We start from the raw sequence: 24,115 nt of genomic DNA, 5'->3' as shown, positions 1-24,115 counted from the left end.
AATCTCTGCTATAGGACACACACACACACACACACACACACACACACACACACACACACGAAGAAAACTATAGGAGTGGATGAATTGAGGACATGAAGATTAAGAGTGAAAATTGAGCCCTAGCTGGTTTGCTCAGTGGATAGAGCGTCAGCCTGTAGACTGAAGGATCCCAGGTTCGATTCTGTTCAAAGGCACATGCGTGGGTTGTGGGCTCAGTCCCCAGTGGGGGGCGTACAGGAGGCAGCCAATCGGTGGTTCTCTCTCATCATTGATGTTTATATCTCTCTTTCTCCCTCCCTTCTGTTCTGAAATCAATAAAAATATAAAAAGAGTGAAAATTGAAGAGGAAAGTGTTCAAAGAATACAATAACAAATAGAAGAAGATCCAGCAAAGGACTCAGGGATGTTGTTAGAAAGCTTGGAAGAAAACCAGACCTGTATAGGGTGGAAAGTGGCAAGATCAGGGGAGGTAACTTTCTGTAAGATAAGAAAATGTCTGCTTTTGCCAATATCTTGCTTTTGGAAACAAAGTTCACAAATCTTACAAAAGGACTTATACATCAATACCCCACCTCAAACCATCATTAGCTTATCTTTAAAAGCAGTCTGAAACTGAAACCCCTCTGCCTGCCCTTCACTGTGCTTGCCCAGCCTATCTGCCCACACCTCACCATGCACTTCCCAGGTACCCAGCATATCCTGATTATTGGGCTGTTCATCCTGAACCTACCTTCTCTCTCCCATCTTCATGGCTTTGCTTTACATCTTCTTCTACCCATCAAAAGCCTGGCTTTCCTCAAACCCTAAGTCAAATGCCACACCATCCAGGAATGAAGCCTTTTCTGATCTTCCCTATCAACATCAACTTCCCCATATTCCATCAGCTTTGTGATCTTTCTTATACTTTGGCACATGGGACCATGCATTTTACATCTATCAGTCATATGTTCACTTGACATTCTCCTTAAATAGACCATGGTTTTCTCAAGTATCAAGCAGGGCCACTGGGATGTATAATCCCAGGACAAACCAAACAACACTACTGTCTAGGTCAGCCGTGGGCAAACTACGGCCCGCGGGCCGGATCCGGCCCGTTTGAAATTAATAAAACTAAAAAAAAAAAAAAAAAAAAAAAGACCGTACCCTTTTATGTAATGATGTTTACTTTGAATTTATATTAGTTCACACAAACACTCCATCCATGCTTTTGTTCCGGCCCTCCGGTCCAGTTTAAGAAGCCATTGTGGCCCTCGAGTCAAAAAGTTTGCCCACCCCTGGTCTAGGTCAAGGGCTGGCAAACATTTTCTGTACAAGACCACATAGTAAGTATTTTAGGCTTTGTAGGCCATATGTTCTCTGTCACAATACTCAATAGTGCCATTTTAGTTCAAAGCAGCCATAGCCAATATGTAAATGAATAAGTATGGCTGTGTTCCAAAAAAAGTTTATTTATAAAACATGTGGTGGGCCAGATTTGATCAATAGGCCAAACTGTGCTCCCTGACCTATGTGAATGACACTTTCTGGAGCACAGTGTGAATAGGGTTTCCTGGAGCGTAGTCTGAGAAGTCACAGGAAGAATCAATGTTCATCTTAATTATCCTGATCTATTCTGCCCCATCTCCCAACAGCACTTAGTACATTGCCTTCCACATAGTAGGCTTGCAATGTTTTTCTAAATTAAATATGCCTGGAACTCAGTGAATCATCTTAGCATTTTGAGAGCTTAATTACCTTTGAAAACTATTTTGTAAGATTGTAGTAAAGTAGTTCAGGAAGGGATCACATAAGCCAAAGAATCATAAAAAAGAATGTGACAGGGGAAGATGTGAGCTGAAAACATCTAAGGATTAGCAGCCAAAGAGAGAGAAGCTGACATCAGAGCTGTGTAAAGGCAACAAAAAGGTATTTCAATCCTGAGAGACTAGCACCAAGTGGCATCACACCATATGTAATAGATGTCTCAAAACACCCTCTAAATCCATGTGAATAATGCATTTAATACCAGCACTTCAATGCTAGAAAGATGTTCGTGATTTGGAGGAAACTCAGAGACCAACCAAAATGATTAAGAGACTGAAAGGATTCATTTATGAGTGGCTATAAAAGAAGCCAAATGCGTGTTTGGCCTGCTAATGGCCAGAAAGAGATGGGAGTATGATTTACAAATTACTGAATGTTGTAAACACCAGGATGGGGAGGAATGATGGTCAGCTCTATTGGACTTAGCTCTTGGTATGGACATATTTCAAGCATTGACAAAGTCCTCTCATTATTGGGTCTTAAAACATTTATGGGCCATCTGAATAATATATAACTGAGAATGCTGTGATTGGTAATGTTCTATTATTGCAAGAGAATAGGATGGCTCCTGAAGAACAAATACAAGACAAATTATTGCTTATTAAGGAAAGAAACACTCCAGGAATGCTAGGTATACTGAGAGAATTGAAATGTGCTAATAGTCTACTTTTTAAAATATCAAATACATGAAATTGTGGATATTATTATTTGGTGCAGAATTCTTGAAATTAAAGCACAAATGGAAAGATGGCCAAATATTTCCTTCATTCCTTCCTTCTGTCATCCAATCATTTATTTAGCCATCTATCCCACATAGCTAATGCTTACTCACTATTTGTCATGCCCTGTGATACAAAGAGTAATACTTCACAGGGCCTGTCAAAAAGTAAAAGCTTATAGGTCTAGTGGTGGGGTCAGGGAATCTGTTAGACTAAGAAGGAACATCAGACAGGCTCAATAGAAACTGATAAGGAAGGAAAGAAAAGTGTCCCCTAACCCAGACTAGAGAAAGCAAAATGGTTAGGGAAGCTTGTCAGGGGAGCTGATATCTGAGCCAAGTCCTGAAAGATTCTGAGAAGTCTATTAATCACAAAGAATGAGAACAGCATCCCAGGTAAGAAGAGTGAGCATTTACTGTGCTGAAGATGATAAAATGCTGGACCACTTTGTCACAACTTATGTGAGACTGACAAGTAGTTCAGATTGACTGAGACAAATAGTGTAAGGAATGTGGCCTTAAAAGAACTGGAGAGTATTATGCTAAGTGAAATAAGCCAGTCAGAGAAAGATAAATATCACATGATCTCACTCATTTGTGGAATATAATGAACATAAACTGATGAACAAACACAGATCCAGAGACAGAGAAGGATCGATCAGACAGTCAAACCTCAGAGGGAAGATAGGGGAGGGTGGGGGTAAGAGGGAGAGATCAACCAAAGGACTTGTATGCATGCGATAAGCCTCCCGTGGTCAGCAAACCGCGGCTCGCAAGCCACATGCGGCTCTTTGGCCCCTTGAGTGTGGCTCTTCCACAAAATACCATCTGCAGGCGCGCACGTACAGTGCGATTGAAACTTCGTGGCCCATGCGCAGAAGTCGGTATTTTGTGGAAGAGCCACACTCAAGGGGCCAAAGAGCCGCATGTGGCTCGCGAGCCGTGGTTTGAGAGCCGCAGTTTGCCGACCACTGGAATGGACACTGACACCAGGGGGGTGAAGGCATGAGTGGGGGGTGGGGGGGCAATGGGGGATAAGGACACATATGTAATACCTTAATCAATAAAGAAAAAAATTAATTGGAATATATTTCTCTTTTCCTTGTTGATTTTTCTCTCTTCCAAAATTTCTCCATTAACAAAATCACACCCTTATGTAGCCAAATTGTAAATATTTATATAGCACTTATTCTGTGCCACACACTATTCTAAGCACTTTGCATATTATTAAGTGATTGTATGCATATAATTCTATAAGACAGGTATTATCATTCAAGGTACAGATGAAGAAGGAGGCCAGAGATAAGTTGAACCACTTGGTTATAGAGACCGTCAGGAACAGAGCAGTGTTTCTTATCGGGGCATCTCACTGTGGAGTCTCTGCTTTTACATCCTCTGTGCTGGTACTAACTTTCTAAGTCAAGAGCCTATTTTCATAGCATTTATTCCTATAATTCCAGTCTAAATATTGATCTAACATAAATATACAGTCAAATACTTGAGAGGAAATATTTTCACAGCCCCCAAATTTATAGTACCAAAAAATAAAACTAAAAATCACCTAAATGTCTTATAATACAGAATGATTAATCATGATATGGACCATTATGCAAGCATTGGAAATTATGATTTAGAAGAAAGTTAAATGGCATAGGAAATGCTCACTATAAAGGTCAAGGGGAAATGCAAGAAACAAACTGTATAATCCCGCTAATGTGTTTGTGTGTGACCAGAAAGAAAATTCACTGGTCAGACTGGGATCCAATTACAATCTTGGCTCTGCCACTTATTAACTTTGTGACCTCAGGTAATAATTTAATCCCTCTGTACCCCAGTTTCCTTATCAGAAATGGGGGAAATATAGTTGTTGTGATGGTTAGAAAATTAATACATGTAAAATATTTAAAACTAAATGCATGGTGCACAAAATTAGTGCGCGGGTAGGGTCCCTAGGCCTGGCCGGCAATCAGGGCCAGCCAGGGCCTTCCTTTGTTCTGCGCTGCCCCCTGGTGGTCTACACACGTCATGGCGAGCCATCGAACTCCCAGTCTCCCAGTCAAACTCCTGGTCTCCCAGTTGAACTCCCAAGGGGACACTTTGCATATTAGCCATATATATATATATATATATATATATATATATATATATATATATATATATATGTAGTAAGAACTCAGTGTTAGTTATAAAAAAACCAACAATAACAAGAAAATCTATTTATATGTTCATAGCAACACAATTTACAATAGCCAAGATTTGGAAACCACCTAAGTGCCCATTAGCAGATGAGTGTATTAAAAAACTCTGGTACATCTACACAACGGAATACTATGCTGCTGTAGAAAAGAATTCTTACCATTTGCAATATTATGGATGGAACTGGAGAGCATTATGCTAAGTGAACTAAACCAGTCAGAGAAAGAAATATATCACATGATCTCATTCATTAGTGGAATATAATGAGCAACATAAATTGATGAACAAAAATAGATCCAGAGACATAGAAGCACCAAACAGTCCGTCAATCTTCAGAGGGAAGGCAGGGGAGGGTGGGGATGGGGGCTAGGAGATCAACCAAAGGACTTGTGTGCATGCATATAAGCATAACGAATGGACACAGACACTAAGGGGGGTTGGGGCATATGCTGGAGGGTTGGGGTGGCCAATGGGGAAAAAAGGAGACATATGTAATACTATATGTAATACTTTAAACAATAAAGAATTTTTTAAAATAAAGTAAAAAAAATAACAAACAAAAAAACAGGACTAGATAGTACACATTCAGCTGGCAGTTTTATAAGCATCTTTTCAAGTCTAGTGTCCAATATACTACAACTTTTATCTAGTTATTTTCACCCTTACATTTAACAAATAATTGAAACTTAAGTGATATGAGGGGCACTTTCCATTGCAAGTAAAAAGTACTTTTCTTGAGAATCTCCTTTATTAAATTGTAAAATGTACTAAATACTCAAACAACCACTGAAGGGTTATAAAAGTGTTCTTTTTAACCAGATACTTTCCCCAAGGCTAGAGCCCTGATGTTTTATTTTGGTTCAATATCCTTAAATTGTGATAGTCTGAAACTAAGAAATTTGTTTTCATGCCAGTTAGGGTCAACAGATGGATAAAATTTTAAAATTGGTTTTTAAAGGGCCCAAGATCATAGTTTATTTCTCATCCAAGTTATGGAATGTCTTAATGATACAGTGGGGCCTTGACTTACGAGTTTAATTCGTTCCGTGACACAGCTCGTAACTCAAATTACTCATATGTCAAATCAAAAAGTGAACGAGTGAGACATGTGATGCTGGGCTGATGTTGTGACGTTCGCTGCGCCAACTAGCGGTGGGGTATCTGAAGCTGGCTCATAACCCAAATTTTAGCTCGCAACTCAAAGCAAAAAATTGGCTGAGAGACGGCTCATATCTCGAAAAACTCGTTAGTCGGGACACTTGTAAGTCAAGGCCCCACTGTATTTGTTTTTAAATGTTAAGAAAAAAAATAGAAGAGAATGAGCAGTTTCGAGAATAGTGTCCACTCTATTTTCCTCAAAGTTTTGGTTTTATGTCTCTTTTCTTCATTATGAAAATTCTTTGGAGCTGTTCTCAAGGATAAGGCTACTTGAACAGATGGGCTACACTGAGAAAGATGGAAGAAGGGCTCAGGACATTGTGGGTGGGGTGTGTAACTTCCACTGCTCTGCCCAGCATCCACAAATGAGGCTGTTCTGCTCACAACATTAGGAACAGGGTTCCGCACAAGCTGTCATGGACTCTCTCTATCTGTCTCTCTCAGGTCTCCTATGTCAAAGCGATTGACATCTGGATGGCAGTGTGCCTTCTGTTCGTGTTTGCTGCCTTACTGGAATACGCAGCAGTGAACTTTGTCTCCAGGCAACACAAGGAGTTCCTGCGGCTCCGAAGACGACAGAAGAGGCAGAATAAGGTACAGTTGAGCCTCAGGCAGCTAGTCAGGTAGTGCTTGAGGTGGTGAACCAGACAATATAATTCAGAAAACACAAGAACATATAATAAGCAAGAAACTAAGGTTAATTTTTGTTCTGCTCTGCCCTACTATACTGAATTACTGCTCAGGTTAGTCATTTACAACTGGGGCAAGGTTGTCACACTTAGCAAATAAAAATACAGGCACACAGCTAAACTTGATTTTCAGATAAACAATAAACACTAATATATATATATATATATATATATATATATATATATATATATATATATTGTATATCCCAAATATTACATGGGACATACTTATACGGTGAAATCTTGGTTCTCAAACTTAATTTGTTCCAGAATGCTGTTCGAGAAGTGATTTGTTTGAAAACCAAATCATTTTTTCCCATTAGAAATAATGTAAATTGAATTAATCCATTCCAGACCCCCAAATGATTCCCTGTTTTAATCTTTCTTATATATAGTACATGTCTGGTATACTGTTTAATCTATAAATAAACACGTGTATGTTTTTAATTTATTGAACCACCCCTTACTAGCCTTAACAAATCACTTTCAGCACTTGTGCCAGGGATGTCTTTTAGGTCAGGTTACAGCATCTTTGCTTGTTCACATATCATTGTCTCTGAAATGCTGTCACAGGCCTAATTGCTTTACATTTATCCAAATCAACAACAGTTTTTTTACTTCTTCAACTGCCTGTGATCACTGCTTCTTTCACACCCTTAGCAATATTAGCACTCTTGAACGCCTCTCTATGTTTTAAAATCATGCTAATATTCTATTTCACCAACAACAAAAGCATTCTCGCCTTTGTTGTCTGAGAGATGCTTTTTGTCATGCTGAGGTATCACCATGAGAGGGTTATCAGCTCAAAAACTGAAGTTTTGTTCCACAACCTAGACATTTTTTCTGTGAACAACTTGGTCGAAAATCAAATTGTTCGAGATGGGAGACGTTCAAGAACTGAGGTTTGACTGTATTAACAAATTATTCATTGTTTATCTGAAATTCAACTTTAACTAGGAGCCCCGTGTTTTAGCTGACAACTCTGACTGGGGATATATACTTAATTTGACAAAATTACTTTAAAATCCTGTTTTGAACATTGATAATTGTATGTATGTGTATGTGGAACTTTGTGCTATAACTTCTTTAACTTTTTCATCAATAACTCTGACTTTACATAAATAAGGTTCCTACCCATGTTGATTGCAACTTGATAAATCCAGTCACATGGATTTCATAATCTCAACTTAAACTTTAATGCAGAAACCTGAACTTTATCCAGGGGACTGAGCTTTGAAATACATGGCTCAAAATATCCAATTCAGTGGTTCTCAAACAACTTGCCTGCACGTTAGATAACCCCAGGGATGTTTCAAAAGTCCCAAACCTTGTCCACGCCCCATACCAAGTAAATTCCAGTTTTGGGATGGAGCACAGCATTCAGTATTTCTGAAGCACCCTCCCCGCCCCAGTAACTGCAGTGTGTGAACACCTTTGAGGAGCACCGCTCTGGTTTATAAGCCAATTTTATATAGGACAACAGAAGGCTCGCACTTGTTTTCAGTTTCAGATTCTGGGACAGAAACATGCCCTTTGGTATGGAGAATGCTAGTGCCTGTGGTAATATCACTAGCAAACTAAAATTAAAATTTTATATACAGGAGGTAAGAGATAGTTTTCAAAATCTGCCCCCTCCCACCCCCAATCAATAAATTAACCCTGCTGGTAAAGCCATAATTATATGCTACCCCATCAGAGCAAAACCAAAATGTTTCATTGTCAAGCTTAAGGCTTCCAGGTCTAGATGTAAAATTAAGCATCTGTTATGGTTTACATGTTGCTTAGGCTGTGGAGCTTATATGTGTATGAGCTCACTGAGTCCCACCTGCATCTACAAAATGTGTCCTGCACATACTCTGGACTCATATCCTGCTGGCTGCCATGTCTCTTTCTCTTCCCTACCTCTTAGGAATATTCTATTCTGCCACAGCCTAAGGAAACACACACACACACACACACAATTTCTGTACATTGTTGAATATCAAGCCTTTCTCAATTTTCTCCTCCCTGCCTCCCTGTGATAACCATTTCTTCAACCTCATCCACAGGAGTCTAGCACAAAGTGACACAAGTTTGATGTCACTTGTGCTGCCCAGGAAATTTTATTAGAATGTGAGGATATTTCAGCACATAAGCAGTATTCTCAGAATTCCCTGGCATAGCATAGTAGGTGGCCATTGACTGCATGTTCTCCTAGACCAGGGATAGAAAATTAGTTTCATTTTGCTTCTCATATCTGAATAATTGAAATGCTATGGGGAGGAATCTTAGGCTGTATCTGTACCTAATCTTATTATAAGAATCACCTGGAGTGCTTGTTAAAAGTACAGTTTCTTGTGTTCCACGCTCAACCTTATGAATCAGAGTCTACAGGAAGGTCACTAAATTACTGTGGTATTTTTCACAAGAGTCCTGGTGAGTCTTATTATGATAAAGTTAGTTTCGGGAAAGTTGAACAGTATTAGAGCAGGGAGTAGCAAATGAGAAAGGCAAAGCAGAAGATGAGGTCGGAGACATAGCTAATTTCAGGTTCATATAGGACTTTGCAGACCAGTGTAAAGGAATGATTTTTATTCTAACTGATAAAAATCCATTGGTTAGTTTCAACATACCAAGTGTCAGGCTATTGTATAGACAGTCTGTGGGGGCAAGAGTAGCAGCAGCAAATCAGTTAGGAGGCCATTGTAGAAATATAGATGAAAGATGTTGGTGGCTTTGACTATGGTGTTGGTCATGAACATAGAGCCAAGAGGTCAGATTCAAGATACATGCATTCATTCTACAAATATTTGCTTCCTACTCTGTGCCAGGCAATGTCTGCAGCCTTAGAATACATTGTTGGACAGGACAAAGTGCAATTCCTTGATGAAAATTACATTGTAGTGGTTTATCCTTTGGAGGCAAAACCAATAGGTCATGATGATGCATTTGATGTGGGAAGGTGGGGAAAAGAACAATATGGCTCAGATTTTTGGATTAAGCAACTGTGGGGGCAGTGTTACTATTTAGGATGGGGACTACTGTGACAGAAGCAGATTTGGGGTAGAACTCAAAAGTCATATTTTGATGCTGTTAAATTTAGATGCATGTGAAACATGCCAGTAGAGTTGGCAAGTTATTAAGTATATGTAGCATCTCTAAGGAGTCTCTCTTTAATGTCCACCACTATCAGCCATCTCAAGTATCCTCCTTGCTCCTCATTGTGATGCCTGAACAATCATCTCCCTTTCCTCCTTCCTCAAACCCAGCTCCATTGGAGCCTCTGAAGTTCAGGTCTTTCAACTTCATTGCGGATTTCCCCTATCACTGCTGTTATCTATCAGCCTCCAGCCACATTCCTTATTACTGACTTCAGCACCATTTTCACTATCAACCCAACACTCTTATTAACTTCACCTTCCCTGGAGGGTCTTTAATATCCATATAAATAACTGGCCCCAGCATTGGCTTCCCAATTCCTGGACTGCCTTGCTGTCTATTTTTCCTGTATTCACCCTTAGCCATACACTCACATGGTTATAATCACTGCCTTGTTTTCTTTAAAAAATATTTGAGAAATCCAAGCTTATATGGTTTATATGGAGATGTTCCTCAATTTGACTGTGCATCTCAAAAGGGATATTCAAAATATGAAGTTTAATTAACAAAGTTAAGGCTTGAGGGAATGATGGAAAGCAAAACAAATCATGCTTGACCTTTGCAGTCAAGGCAGTTATTGTCATTAACGATTAAATTTTGGAAAAAAAAAAAAAAGAGCAGGAGACATTTCCAATTATTTGTCCCTTAGGAAATGGCATCTTTTTCTCTAAGGTAGCGCTTTTAAAGTTTTCTTAGTCTGAACCATGGTAAGAAAAAAATGGTAACAAGAGATAACACTGCTTGAATGCTTGCCATATGCCAGGCACTTTTCCAGGCACTTCCCATCACAGTACCTGACTTAATCCCCAACAACTGTGTGAGTAGCGTGATCATACAGCCTAATTTACCATGGCACATCCTGGTTTTGCCTATTTTCCTGATGCCTTGTGTGATTTAGCATTTGTCCTGGATTATTCATTTTAAACCAATCACTTATTAACACTTGCATTAAAATAAACTGAGATGGGTTTTTCGACCTCCACTTTGTACATCTGGTTTCTGTCATGCTGTGATCTTCTGGGGTGGGAGTATACATATGCAGTGCACAAGTTCTCACTTTAATGTGTGGTGAAATGTAGAAAATAACTATAATTGTCCTTGGCCTCTTTGGCTCTTTCCAGAGCAATGTCATAACTGATACTCTTTCCAGTATAGATCAAAAGGGCTTGCTGATAAAATGCAGTACACTCAGACACAAGAGGCTGGGGATAAATAATTCTTTTTCTTGGTTTCTGTCAACGGTGGGACTCCCCTGTCCTGCTGGTACCAGCTTTGGTCCATGATAGAGCATACAAAATCCATTAAACCACTTGCCTACCACTTGGTGGGGTCAGTGAAAAACATGGAAAATTCCATGAACATGAAACAAAATAGAGGCTAAACAGCCTTGCTGTTGAACATCTGAATGTTTATGATTGAATGGTTTTGTCATTTTTGCATGATATAAATCTGTAACTCTTTTACTGTTTGATAATGCTTTTTAGTTTTGCAATAATTAACATTATAAAGCTGTACTGCCTGTTAGTGACACTTTCCACTATCAAAATTGTCCTTGTTTGGATAAAGTAAGTGGCCATCCTGCCAAAAATGAAGGCAGTGTTCTTATCTCCATTTTACAGATGAGGAAACTAAAGCAAAGGCAGGTTAAGTAAAATGCCCAAAGCCACACATGCAGGCAGTCTGGCTCCAGCATGTCCCTTACCATAACTGCTGCTGCTCTGAGCTCACATTTTACATCTTACATTATTATGATCCATTCTCTCTCTTTCTCTCTCTCTCTCTCTCTCTCTCTCTCTCTCTCTCTCTCTCTCTCACACACACACACACACACACACACACACACGAAACACCTCTAATGCACTCTAATATTCTATATTCTGTGTTGTTTTTTTAAATGGCCATCAGGGATGAGCCTAGGGTAAGGCAAGTGAGGTAAGACACAAGTGCAGGGTCAGATCCTGTTTTTATTTAAAATCGATATTTCCTCACCATGAATTTTTGCATTAATGATGATTTTTTAAATACTGCATTAAATATTTATCTGGAGTACTGGGGTTTTGACATCTATTAAATTTTGCACCTTGTCCTAGTTCCAGCCCAGCTGGTCATGATCCACTGAATTTTCACAGACCCTAACAAGTCATAGCCTAAGTTAAAAAAACAACAACACACAAAATCAAACACCACCACCACCAACAACAACAACATTTAAAAATGTTTAATATTCCCAATGAAAAAAGTCAACTCTAACTTTCTACTGGGAGACTGACTTCCACAATACAACACAGGTTGATTCTTTAGCAGGTATTAGTAAAACCAAGAGCAGATTATTTCCACAAATGACATTGGCATTCAGATTTATTTAAGGAAGATATTTATTGAGAAAACACCATTACACTTACATGCATGAGAAGAGTGCCGGGTGTTTACTGAACAATCAAGTTATGAAATAGGGTCACTTTCAAGGAGGGGCCAGGCAACTTGAGACTCAGTGCATTTACTTTGATTATCTTTTCCACATCTCACAACGCAGTCACTGTCAATTTTATCAAAGTAGTGTTTCTCAGAATCAATCAAGTCCAGATGTCACTGATAAAACTTGCAAATCCCTATGGTTTGGCCAACCTCAGCTTACTAGAAGCTGATGCCCCAGGTCTATGTGGTAAAATCCTATTTTTATGTTTTCTCCTCAGCTCCAATGAGAAGTTCTCATCCCGTGTGATGTTATTACAACTTCCCCACAAGAACTTTAAAGCCTCACATGCCTTTCTCCTTTTCCTTTTATATCTGGCCACACCCTATCTGGCTTCTGGCAGTGTGCCTGATTTCAGGCAGTTCCAGCGGCTCACGTAGCCTTTCTTTATTTTCAGTGACTAAACAGACATTGTGGCTTCTTGAGAACGTGGTTATGACTTTTAGGCCACCTAGTGATAAGCCACCATTTAAAAAGATTGATGTTAACACACTGTTTAAACTTTGATCTCCCATCTTTGGCTTCCTAATTCCTGGACTGCCTTGATGGGAAGAAAATATGAGCCCTCTTAACCTGATTAGACAATAGGTTAAGGAAGGGAGACTCTGATCAAAATGTCTCGGGTGATGATAACTTGGGAAAGCAGGAATTCAGTACTCATTTTTTTTTGCATTATTTTCTTTCCCTTTCCCATCCTATTCTATCCTTTAAATCTTAGCTAAATTGTTGATTCTTCAAAAGATAATTTCTTGATCCTACATAGGCTGAAATAATCCCACTCTTTCAAGCACCCACAGTACCTAATTCGTTCCTATTTATAACTTCTGTTACTTCTATCTATTTGTTGTACATGAATATAAAATGGAAATGGTATTGGGAGATATTATTTAGGACACTTGACCTATTAATACCTCAATCCTGCTTTCAACAGATCATCTTCCCATTGACCTGTGGGAGGGAAATAAACCTAAAAGGACAACAAACTACCTTATTTTTATGAAGGTGTCAGCCTCAAACCCCAGTGTAATAGAGGAGACCAACTGAGAAGAAGCCCCTGTCCCTCCACTTGGTAGGTCCAGAAGCCCTGAACTATTTTCTTCCCAATGTTCCAAGGGGACACCAGACCCCAATGATAAAGATAAGAGGACAAGGACTCAGACAAAATGGTCACCTGGGAGTGGCTTATTTAAATGCATAGGGTCTTGGAATGTCCCCAGTTAGACTGGCACTCCTCCTCCTTAGGGGTAAAAATCTCCTCCTCTCTTCCTGGAGACATCCCTCAAACATTTCAGGATGGTGAGCTGGCAGGTAGTCTCAATTCTTCTGTATAAATAGAACTAGTCCTTCCTATGATATGGCTTACAGCCCTCAGCACACTGGTGACCCTTTCTCTAGTTTGCTAGTGAACATCTTGAAGTATGACTTACAGAATCTGAAAGATAGTTACATGATCAACATGTAACACAGATGAGCAGTAACATCCCCTGCCTTTATGTGTAATTTTTAACAGAGCATTAAATTACAGTATTGCTTTTAAGTACTCATATTCCACTATTTGCTCATTCTGACCTTGCTAATGCTTGTTAATTTCCAAAGTCTTTTTGTCCTATTATTAATATGATTGGCTGTATTAACATGCTTGTGGGGGGTTTTATCTAACCTAAATAAAGGACTATATTTATTCCTGTAAATTCTTCCCTCATTGTATTTGGCCCATGTTCTAGATTGTATAAATTTTTCTGATACTGATTTAGAAAAGTACTAGCTTTGTAACATTGACAAATAGGTGTCAACATCCTTCAGCCAAAGATCACAAGAATCAAGCTTGCATATAGTTAAACAAGTTGCGTTTACTACTCTTTGTAGTGTGAAATAAGGCACACCATTGGGATCCATGGAGAGTGTGCCTCTGTAAACTGGGTGATTTAAGAGGAAAGTCTAAGGAAGCAGGGGTTGGCTCTAGATTGGATGCTGTCAAAAAGCAGGGAATATTCTAAGACTGGGTATCTCAAGGGGGTAGACTCTACAGACTGAGAAGAAAACTATAATTTGTGAATAAGCAGCACTCATTTTAACCAAAAGGAAGATGTTTAGCATTTTGTGGATGGCATAGTGACCTTGTTTTTGCCTGTGCTTGGACAAAATTATGAAGTGGCCTTGTTGTGTTTCACTTTATCATGGTCACAGATTAACCTTGTCTGAGGTTTTCATTCTGTGAAATGACTTGAAATTTTGGAACTGTGGTTTTCGCCTCCTAAAATGAGAGGTTAAGCTACAAAAATTAAAATGGAAGCTCTATCATTTACCAGTTCTGTGACCTCGGCAGGTTACTTAAAAAACACCTCTCTGTGCCTCAGTTTTCTCATCTGTAAAATGGAGTTAACAGTATTCACCTCATAGAATTGTGGTGAGAATATGAGTCCCATGGATAAAGCTCATAGAATAGGCCCTGGCACATGGAATGGAAAGTTCCATGTTTAGTGATTGCTCATTTTAGTATGTACTTTTTCCACCAGAAAAGTATGTAGCAGACTCTGGGCCACAAAGCTTTTGTTCAATTTATTGGGGAACATGTTCTACAAATTAAAATCAAGTACATTAGAATAACTGCAATAGGTTGCCTATATACATCGTCCCCTATTTTTACTCCTCTTTTTTCCACAAAGAGAAATTAGATTGCACAGCAAGATGTGACCCATGTGCAGCTATTTTTATAATCATAGGATTGAAATAATGAGTTCGTGCTTTTACTCTACAGCATCTAAACAACAGGAGTGGGAAGAATTAGGGGCAAGCTGAAATCTCATTTTACCTCTCACTGATTCTGACTTTGGCTGATGTACATCTTAAGTACAAGAACACTTTTCCCAAAAGTAGAAAACCCATTAAGACCCTTCCAACTCAATTAGACTGTAAACTGACTTTGAAAGAAGGCTGTTGAAATGCAGATGTCACTACCACTAAGTCTAATCAACCAAACAAATCTAAGCAAATGAGGAACCCACAGAACTATAATCAAAGGAGAGTCAAGCTTTGAGAATCTTGCTAAAAGTCTTTCACTTTTTTCTCTTCTTTTCCAAACACTTAGAGCAGTGGTTCTTAACCTGGGTGATTCTGCCCAACAAGGGACATGGAGGAAGATATGTTTTGTTGTCACATCTAGTGGGGGTGCTACTGGCATCTATGGGTAGAGGCCAGGGATGGTGCTAAACATCCTACCAAGGACAGCCCCCACCACAAACAATTATCCAGCCCTAAATGTTGATAGTGCTACCATGGAGAAAACCCTCGTTTATAACATTGTTAGGCTATACTTCTCAATATGCAATTGTCTTATTTTGTTTCTTGTATGCAAATTGTATCTCCCTTGCAAACACTGCTCACTAAGCCAGGAGAATGTTCAGTTCTGCTGACCTCAGTCAGAGTCCATTCCTGCACGATTCATATGTAGGTAGAGCCCATTGGGTGATGGCCAGTTGTCTTTCTCTTACATTAGAAAAAGGCAAATTCTATCCAGCAGCCTATCTTTGAAAATTTGATTTATTTATTCAAATTCACATTCAACTGAGTACAAACGAAAACTAAATCTGATTGGCTTCATTCATTAAGTAAAGACATAAATCATGTGGATATACACACCATGTGCCCTACCTATGATCTCTGATATTATACATAGCTTCATGCATGAAGTAAGGCAGAGCCCAAATCTGGGAAATATTAGGTTCAGACTCTGAATTAATATCCAGATTCTGGGAGAGGAAGATGCTTGTATGTGTGTAGGAAAAATTACATTCTTTATCACACCTATTTAGGGAATACATTGTGGTGTGAAGAGTCATAATGAAAGCTTATTTTTAGTACTGACACCTAGACATGTGAGATTGAACAGGCACACACAATGATGTTTAGTGTTAAAGAAAAAGGGAAGGCAGTAGAACAGTGTTAAATAAGAGAGAACAACAATTTCATCCATTCCAGAAAGAACCCAGTAGGCATTTTATATTGGGTTGGTTACTAATACTGGGAGAATGCACATAAGAATCCTCACTAGTTAGACTAGCAATAAATACAGGAACTGAGACTATCAATAACAAATGCCCTTGTCCAGTTGCATACTACAACAGTCAAAAGACTGGCACTGCTGCATGGACTACATCTTGATCTTTCTATTCTAGATCAATACTTCCCAAAGTGGTACACATAAGAATCACCTAGAGGCCTAGGTAAAACACAGAGTCATATGCCCCAGCCCAAGGAAGTCTGATTCAGTAGGTCAGAGCCTGAGACTTGATTTTTCCAACAAGCAGGTGCCAGGTGATGATGATGCTGTTAGTCCAGATAACCACACTTTGATTAGCGAGGGTCCAGAGGACTCCTAAAATGTGGCCTTCAGTAAAAACAGTGCTATGATTGCTTCAGACCTTTCCTATAAATGTGTCCATAGTCATGTCCAAGACATTAACCACAATGATTCCACGGTGGGAAACTAGCCATTGAAGGATTAACAAAGAGAAAAGAAGGTACTCTTTAAAGACATTTTTTATAGATTGGAAATCCTTACAGATGTTCTTCCTTGTCCTTAGAAAGGAAACTCCATAATCTTAACATTTTTTCTCTTTCAAGAAGAATACAGAGAAACAGCATGTGCTCTCTTTTTTCATTTAGCATTTTTTTCATATTCTGCCACATGTTTGCACAAGGTGTTTAAAGAGGATTTCATAGATCATTAATTAAGGTAACAACTGTTTCCTTAGGAAGCAGGATGTTGAAGGGTAGTAACTTCTTCTCCAGGGAGTCAAAGGCATGTTTGTTTGTGTTTTGTCTTAAAAGTTGAGGGGTTTAGATGAGGCTTTTACAGATCTATATAGATTAGGAATTCAGACTTAATTGTAAAATCCAGCAAGAATAAATAAATGTCATGGTACTTTGTAATTGCCCTATACCACCAGGATAGAAAGCTGGTGCTTGTCAGGGACATTGTGGCCTGAAATATTTTTAAGGTGTTTTTCTTCCAAACTTGTTCCATTTTGCTAGGTATTAGGACAGACTGTTATTTTGGGGCTTGCGATATGCAAAGTAATTTGCAGAAACAGCCTTGCAAATGAAATCCCTATCTTTTTAGTGTATCTCTCTATTTCCTCCTTCCATCTCAGGCTATTTCCCATTATCTCTATTTTCTTACAACCTTCCTTCCTACTTCAGTGGTTCTCAACATTCTGGCCCTTTAAATACAGTTCCTCATGTTGTGACCCAACCATAACATTATTTTCATTGCTACTTCATAACTGTAATGTTGCTACTATTATGAATCGTAATGTAAATATCTGATATGCAGGATGGTCTTAGGCAACCCCTGTGAAAGGGTCGTTCGACTGCCAAAGGGGTCGCAACCCACAGGTTGAGAACCGCTGTGCTCGATCATACTTTTCTGTCTCTAATTTTCACCTTTTCTTTATTCTCAATTTCATCACTTTAGACTATCTCATTTCATTCATTCATTTATTCATTCATGCATGCATATATTCAGTGTAAATCTACTGCACAGCTACTACATGTAATACACAATATATTTGGCTCTTGGGAACACACTGAAGGGACCCATGGTAAACACTGTCGATGCCCCACCTACTATTATTTCCCTGTGGCACTCATTGTTTCTACATAGGGGTGCATACATTCTCTCTGATTGGTGTTCTAGTTTCTTAGGATATATTCCTAGAAGTGTGATCATTGGGTCAAATGGCAGTTTCATTTTTAATTTTTTTGAGGAAACTCCACACTGTTTTCCACAGTGGCTGTACCAGTCTGCATTCCCACCAGCAGTGTACTAGGGTTCCTTTCTCTCCACATTCCTACCAGCACTTGTTTGTTGATTTATTGATGGCTATCCATTTACCATTGCAACAAAAAAAATTAAGATACTTAGGAATAAACTTAATCAAGGAGGTAGAAGACCTGTACCCGGAAAACTGTAGAACATTGCAAAAAGAGATAGAAGAAGATATAAGCAAGTGGAACAATATACCGTGTTCATGGATTCAACATCATTAAAATGTCCATACTACCCAAAGCAATATATAGATTCAATGCAATACCTATTAAAATACCGAAGACAGCCGAAACCGGTTTGGCTCAGTGGATAGAGCATCAGCCTGCGGACTGAAGGGTCCCAGGTTCGATTCCAGTCAAGGGCATGTACCTTGGTTGCGGGCACATCCCCAGTAGGAGATGTGCAGGAGGCGGCTGATCGATGTTTCTCTATCATCGATGTTTCTAACTATCTCTCTCCCTTCATCTCTGTAAAAAATCAATAAAATATATTTTTAAAAAAATACCAAAGACATACTTCACAGATCTAGAACAAACACTCCAAAAATTTATAAAGAAGACTCCAAATAGCCGCAGGAATCTTTAGAAAGAAGAACAAAGTTGGACAGATCACAATACCAGATATCAAGTTATACTACAAAGCCACTGTACTCAAAACTGCCTGGTACTGACACAAGAACAGGTATATAAATCAATGGAACAGAACAGAACAGAGACCCCCGAAACAGAAATCAACCCAAGCCATTACACTCAATTAATATTTGACAAAGGAGGAAGAGGCATACAATGGAGTAAATACAGTCTCTTCAATAAATGGTGTTGGGAAAATTGGGCAGATACATGTAACAAAGTAACTAGACCACTAACTTACACCATACACAATACACTCAAAATGGATAAAAGATTTAAATGTAAGTCATGAAACCATAATAATCTTAGAAGAAACCATAGGCAGCAAAATATCAGACATCTCATGTAGCAAAATTTTCACTGATTAAACACACTTTTAATTGCCTAGTTAATCTATAATTACCTGAAAGCCGTCCCTACACACACATGCTAGTTCATCTTTTGGTAATTTTGCTGGAATTACCTTTCCAAATCTGGGATACATACTATGACCTTAGCAAAGCTTGTCAAACAATCAAAAATACAAAAATGCTTTTGTGGTTCAAATTAATTTGCAATAACAAATGCTTCTTATCATTGCTATAAAATCACTACAACTTTAGTGCTTTAAAAGAAGACAGAATTATTATATACGATTCTGGAGGTTGGAAATTCAATACAGAACTCACTGGGCAAAAATCAAGGTGTCTGCAAGGTTAAATTGCTTCTGGAGGCTTATGGGGTTTCTTGGAATTCGGGGGCTGATCCAGGAAAAAGATATACTCACCACACAAAAAGCTGTATGGGAGGGGCTTGGGCAGGGTTGCATGAGAGGAAGTCCCTCACAGCATGAGATGGTCCAGAGGCTTACAACAAAGAGCTACCACCCAGAAGGGGAGAGAATATCAAAGAGGAGACTCACCTCTCTAGGTTCAGCAGTACACAGGGAGTGTCAGAGAGCTCCAAAGGGCAACAGCAGCTTGATGTCTTATAACCGCAAGGCAGATGCTGGGCCTAATTTCATAAAGTATACAAAGTAGGCAGGCTCTAAATGGCTAAAAGTCTGCTTGTTTGGGCCATTTAAAAAATTATCCTACATGGCCTTTGCAAGCATTGCTCAGTGGTTAGAGCATTAGCCTGTGCACCAGAGGGTCTCCAGTTTGATTCCCATCAAGGGCAGGTACCTGGGTTGCAGGTCCAATCCCGGCCCCCAGTCAGGGTGCTTGTGGGAGGCAACCAACCGATGTCTCTCTCTCACATCCATGTTTCTGTTTTTTTCTCTCTCTCCCTCTCCTCATCTCCCCTCTCTGTCTAAAAATTAATGGGAAAGAAATCCTCAGGCGAGGATTAAAAAATAAAAAATTATGCAACAAGTGAAATTTGAGTTAGGTGTTTTGAGCTAGCAGGTCTCAGCCAGCAGTGAGGAAATAAACAACCAATACACAATGGTCAACGTTATCTCATTTCTGTAACAAGGTTCCAGTGAAGAATCTGATTTCTTACCTTTTCCAACTTCTAGAGGCCACGCACATTCCTTGACTTACAGATCCCTTTCTCCCTCTTCAAAGCAGGCGATGTTGCCTCTCTCTGACCCTTCTTCCATAGTCAAGTCTCCCTCTGAGTACAGCTGAGAAAGGGTCTCCACTTACAGAGCCATATTATGAAATCTGGGCTCACCTGGATAATCCAGGGCTTTCTCCCCATCTCTAGTCCCTTCAGTTAATCACACCTGCAAACTCCCTTTGCTCTGGTAAATAACATATTCACAGGTTCCTGGGATTAGGACACCAACACCTTTGATAGCCATTATTCTATTACACACAGCAATGGTTTCCTGTGACCATCTGAGTATCTGTAGGCCACTCTAGTGTGCTCCATGCATACTTGAGGCAAGCCAGAAGTGCCAGGAGGTAAATGCCCCAAGGGTGACCCTCAACCAATGAGTTAGGGGTTTGGTGGCCTAATACCCCGAGCATTCACACACCTTGGTAGGTCCAGTCTGAGTCTCAGAGATTTGAGCCATATTTGCCAACAGTGATAATCCGCTGATCACCCATGCACCCTTTATAGCCTTTCCTCCCTTCTCTGTCCCATGTCCTCTCTCCCTCACCGCACTTCTGATACTGCTCTCCAAATAAACTACTTGCACACCAACCCTTGTCTTGGTGTTGTTGCAGCGGTTCTCAACCTGTGGGTCATGACCCTTGCACAGGGGTCGCCTAAGACAATCGGAAAACACATATATAATTACATATTGTTTTTGTGATTGATCACTATGCTTTAATTATGTTCAATTTGTAACAATGAAATTGGAGGTCACCACAACATGAGGAACTGTATTAAAGGGTCGCAGCATTAGGAAGGTTGAGAACCACTGTGAGAGAACAAAATCAAACTGAAGTGCAATGCCTCCTGGGCCAGGGGCCTAATGACAATCATGGTGCCATTTAAACCCATCCTCTGCCTCCTCACGAAATACCAAGCAGATCCCAGGGTACCTTTTATGTCTAAAGTGTGGGAAAAGGGGGCTAAATTTATGGAAGAAGCAGCAAATGCCATCCTTGAAGACAGAATATTACTTTCTTCAAATTACCGATAAAAATGCATTTTATTTATTGCAACTTCCAGTTGGTATTGCTAAAATATTTCTGTGCTACTTGGTTTTCCAACCAACTTGACAGGTTTCATAATACAACCTTCAGCTCTATGATGGCAGATATCTTAAACCTTCTCCTTTAACTGTACAGCTCTTAATTGCTGTAGAATTCTTCATGGTGACACAAACTGTGGTTATCCTATATAATAAAAGGGTAATATGCAAATAGACCGAATGGTGAAACAACCGGTTGCTATGATGCACACTGACCACCAGGGGAAAGATGTTCAATGCGGGAGCTGCCCCCTGGTGGTCAGTGTGCACCCAAAGGGGGAGTGCTGCTCAGCCATAAGCCAGGCTGATGGCTGGCCCGTGGCAGCGCTAAGGGTGTCCCACTGATGGCTTAGGCCCGCTCCCCATAGGGAGCGAAACTGCAAAAGGGCAAAGGCCGGGCTGAGGGGTCCCCCTTGCCCCTCCCCCTGCCGCCCCACCCCCTGAGAATGTCATGCACTGGGCCTCTACTTTCAATATAACTGGACTCCTAAAAAGATCAAACTGAATAAGAGAAGTCTGGTGCTTCCCTGATACTACATTAAAGAGATATAGGTTTGCCTAGTCACAGTATTAATTTGACTTCTATCAATATAATTCTTGTTTGTAACAAGCTCATTTGGGAACAAAACATTTAAGTCAGTGGTTCTCAACCTTCTGGCCCTTTAAATACAGTTCCTCATGTTGTGGCCCAACCATAAAATTATTTTCGTTGCTACTTCATAACTGTAATGTTGCTACTGTTATGAATCGTAATGTAAATATCTGATATGCAGGATGGTCTTAGGCGACCCCTGTGAAAGGGTCGTTCGACTGCCAAAGGGGTCATGACCCACAGGTTGAGAACCTCTGATTTAAGTGAAGCTGGAGTTCTTTCCTAATTGATGTATTATTATCATAAGCAAGTGTAACCATTTAGAAAATAAATGTTCCTGGCTCTGTCTAGAAGTAACTATATAGAAATGGCCCCCATTCTCTTAATTTTAACTATAAGCTGTGGGACAACCCTAGAATTCATTTGTTCAACAAATATTTTGTAGAATGCTTGATTTGTACAGAGTTCTACTGTAGATAAGAGAGTGAGGATATGAAAACTGCTTGAAACCTGTTGCATGAAGCTTTAGAAATCAATAAGAGAAAAAAATTAAGTGCAAAATGTTTCTAACATGGGGTAGAGAACATTAACCATAATAGTTATAGTTGGAGCCCTGTCTGCACATTGGAATCAACTGGGAAGTACCTCCAGCTGATGAGGAGGAGCTATTTTCAAGGAGGAAGTGGCCTTTGTAAACTTCATTTAGTCTTGGAATGTTAACTGTAAATTATCTTAAGCTCATTTTGTTATTGTGAATGAATAAATAAAATAGATTTAAATAATTAAACAGGTAATGAAAATTCCACTCTTTAAGGTGGCATTCAATGCACACCAGAGAATGGCCTCATCCTACTTTGCTGATTATCTATCCTTTGCATCAGATAAACCTGGAGAGCTTCCCACACTGAGACAGTCAAGTTAAAAGTGGGAGTCAGTGATATGGAAACCTCCCTCGATGTAAGGCAGTGAGTCTCAAGCAGGGACTATTTCTCCTGTGCCCTAGAGGGCTTCTGGTGATGTCTGAAGGCATTCTTGGTTCTCACAACTTGGATGGGAGACTGTGTGAGCTAATGGCCTTGAGTAGGTGGAGGCTAGGGAATATTGGCAAACATCCCACAATTTACAGGACACAACACCCTCAGCAAAGGTTACTGAGGTGAGAAATCCTCATCCAAGGGACAGAGACATGCTGTGCACACAGAGGACTGAACTTTTTGAGAGAACATTTTTAAAAGCTTAGCTTCATAATTACAACTTGCTTATGAATAAAAATATCGCTCCTGTCAGGAGTTATTAATTAGAGCTAGTATAACCCAAAGGGTGGTACAGAGAGAAAAACCTTTAAATTAGAAATTTCCTCTTTAGTTAGTATTTTACTCTAGACAAGCTTCTTTTCTTTACACCAGAGAATAAAAAAGGGATCCAAAGCCTGGTTCTTTGCACTGGTAGCAGAGGTATGAATTTTGTTGGGTGTATAATTTCATTGCTTTTCAGGAAATTGACATGGGTGTAAACATTAGTAGGCGAAGTTACTGAACGTTTCTACTTCATTTCACTCTGTCTGCTGCTGGATTTATTCCAGAGCAACAAGAGTCACACCAAATATGAGTCCTTACATTTTCTAGAGACAAGGTAACCCACGAGAGTAAGCTTCTCAATCCTGGCTGCACATTCTAATCACCTGGAGTCTTTTTAAGATCTCCATGCCCAGACCCCACCCCAGCCCAATTAAGACAGAATATTTGCGGGGATAGAAAAAAATCAAGACAGCTTGATTTTTAAGGCTTCCTGGTTGATTCCAATGTGCAGCCAAGTTTGAGAACCACTGCTGTAGATCCTCCCTTCTTAAAGTATCACTTGGTGATCAGCAGCACCAGCATCACCTGGAGCTTGTTAGAGATAGACTCCCAGGCCCCGCCACAGGCCTTGGGAATCAGATTGTGCACAGGATCTGCATTATGACACAACCCCCACCCTGGGGAACTCACAAGCACACTTGAAGCTTGAGAAGTGCTACACTAGAGCATATTGCAAATAGTCCACTAAAAATGCACACACATTGCAGTATGCACAGTCTTAAACAAGGTATACTATTAATGCATGGAAAATGTTCCAATGCTCTAAATAAAATGTGTGGGGAGCCGGCATGGCCATGGCATACTCATGCCAGCTCAGCCTGGTTCAGTGACTCTGAGTGGGGGCGATGTAAGGCTTAGAAAAGACAGAGAAGAGAATGAGCTGGGTCTCGGTGGGACGCTGC

General features: G+C 39.8%; 1 protein-coding gene across 1 annotated transcript in view; it reads left to right on the top strand.

Moving 5' to 3' along the window:
- The window catches only part of GLRA2 (glycine receptor alpha 2), a 181,136-nt gene that overhangs the window by 131,909 nt on the left and 25,112 nt on the right, over positions 1–24,115 (top strand). Inside the window, exon 8 of the mRNA XM_036305214.1 lies at positions 6,320–6,469. Coding sequence (XP_036161107.1) covers positions 6,320–6,469 — 150 coding nt within the window. The remainder of the gene's footprint in view (positions 1–6,319; positions 6,470–24,115) is intronic.

The sequence above is a fragment of the Myotis myotis genome, unplaced genomic scaffold (genome assembly GCF_014108235.1).
Source record: "Myotis myotis isolate mMyoMyo1 unplaced genomic scaffold, mMyoMyo1.p scaffold_m19_p_4, whole genome shotgun sequence".
NCBI classification, from domain to species: Eukaryota; Metazoa; Chordata; class Mammalia; order Chiroptera; family Vespertilionidae; genus Myotis; species Myotis myotis.
Note: the sequence above shows the minus strand (reverse complement) of the source record. Positions and strands in the feature narration are given on the sequence as shown.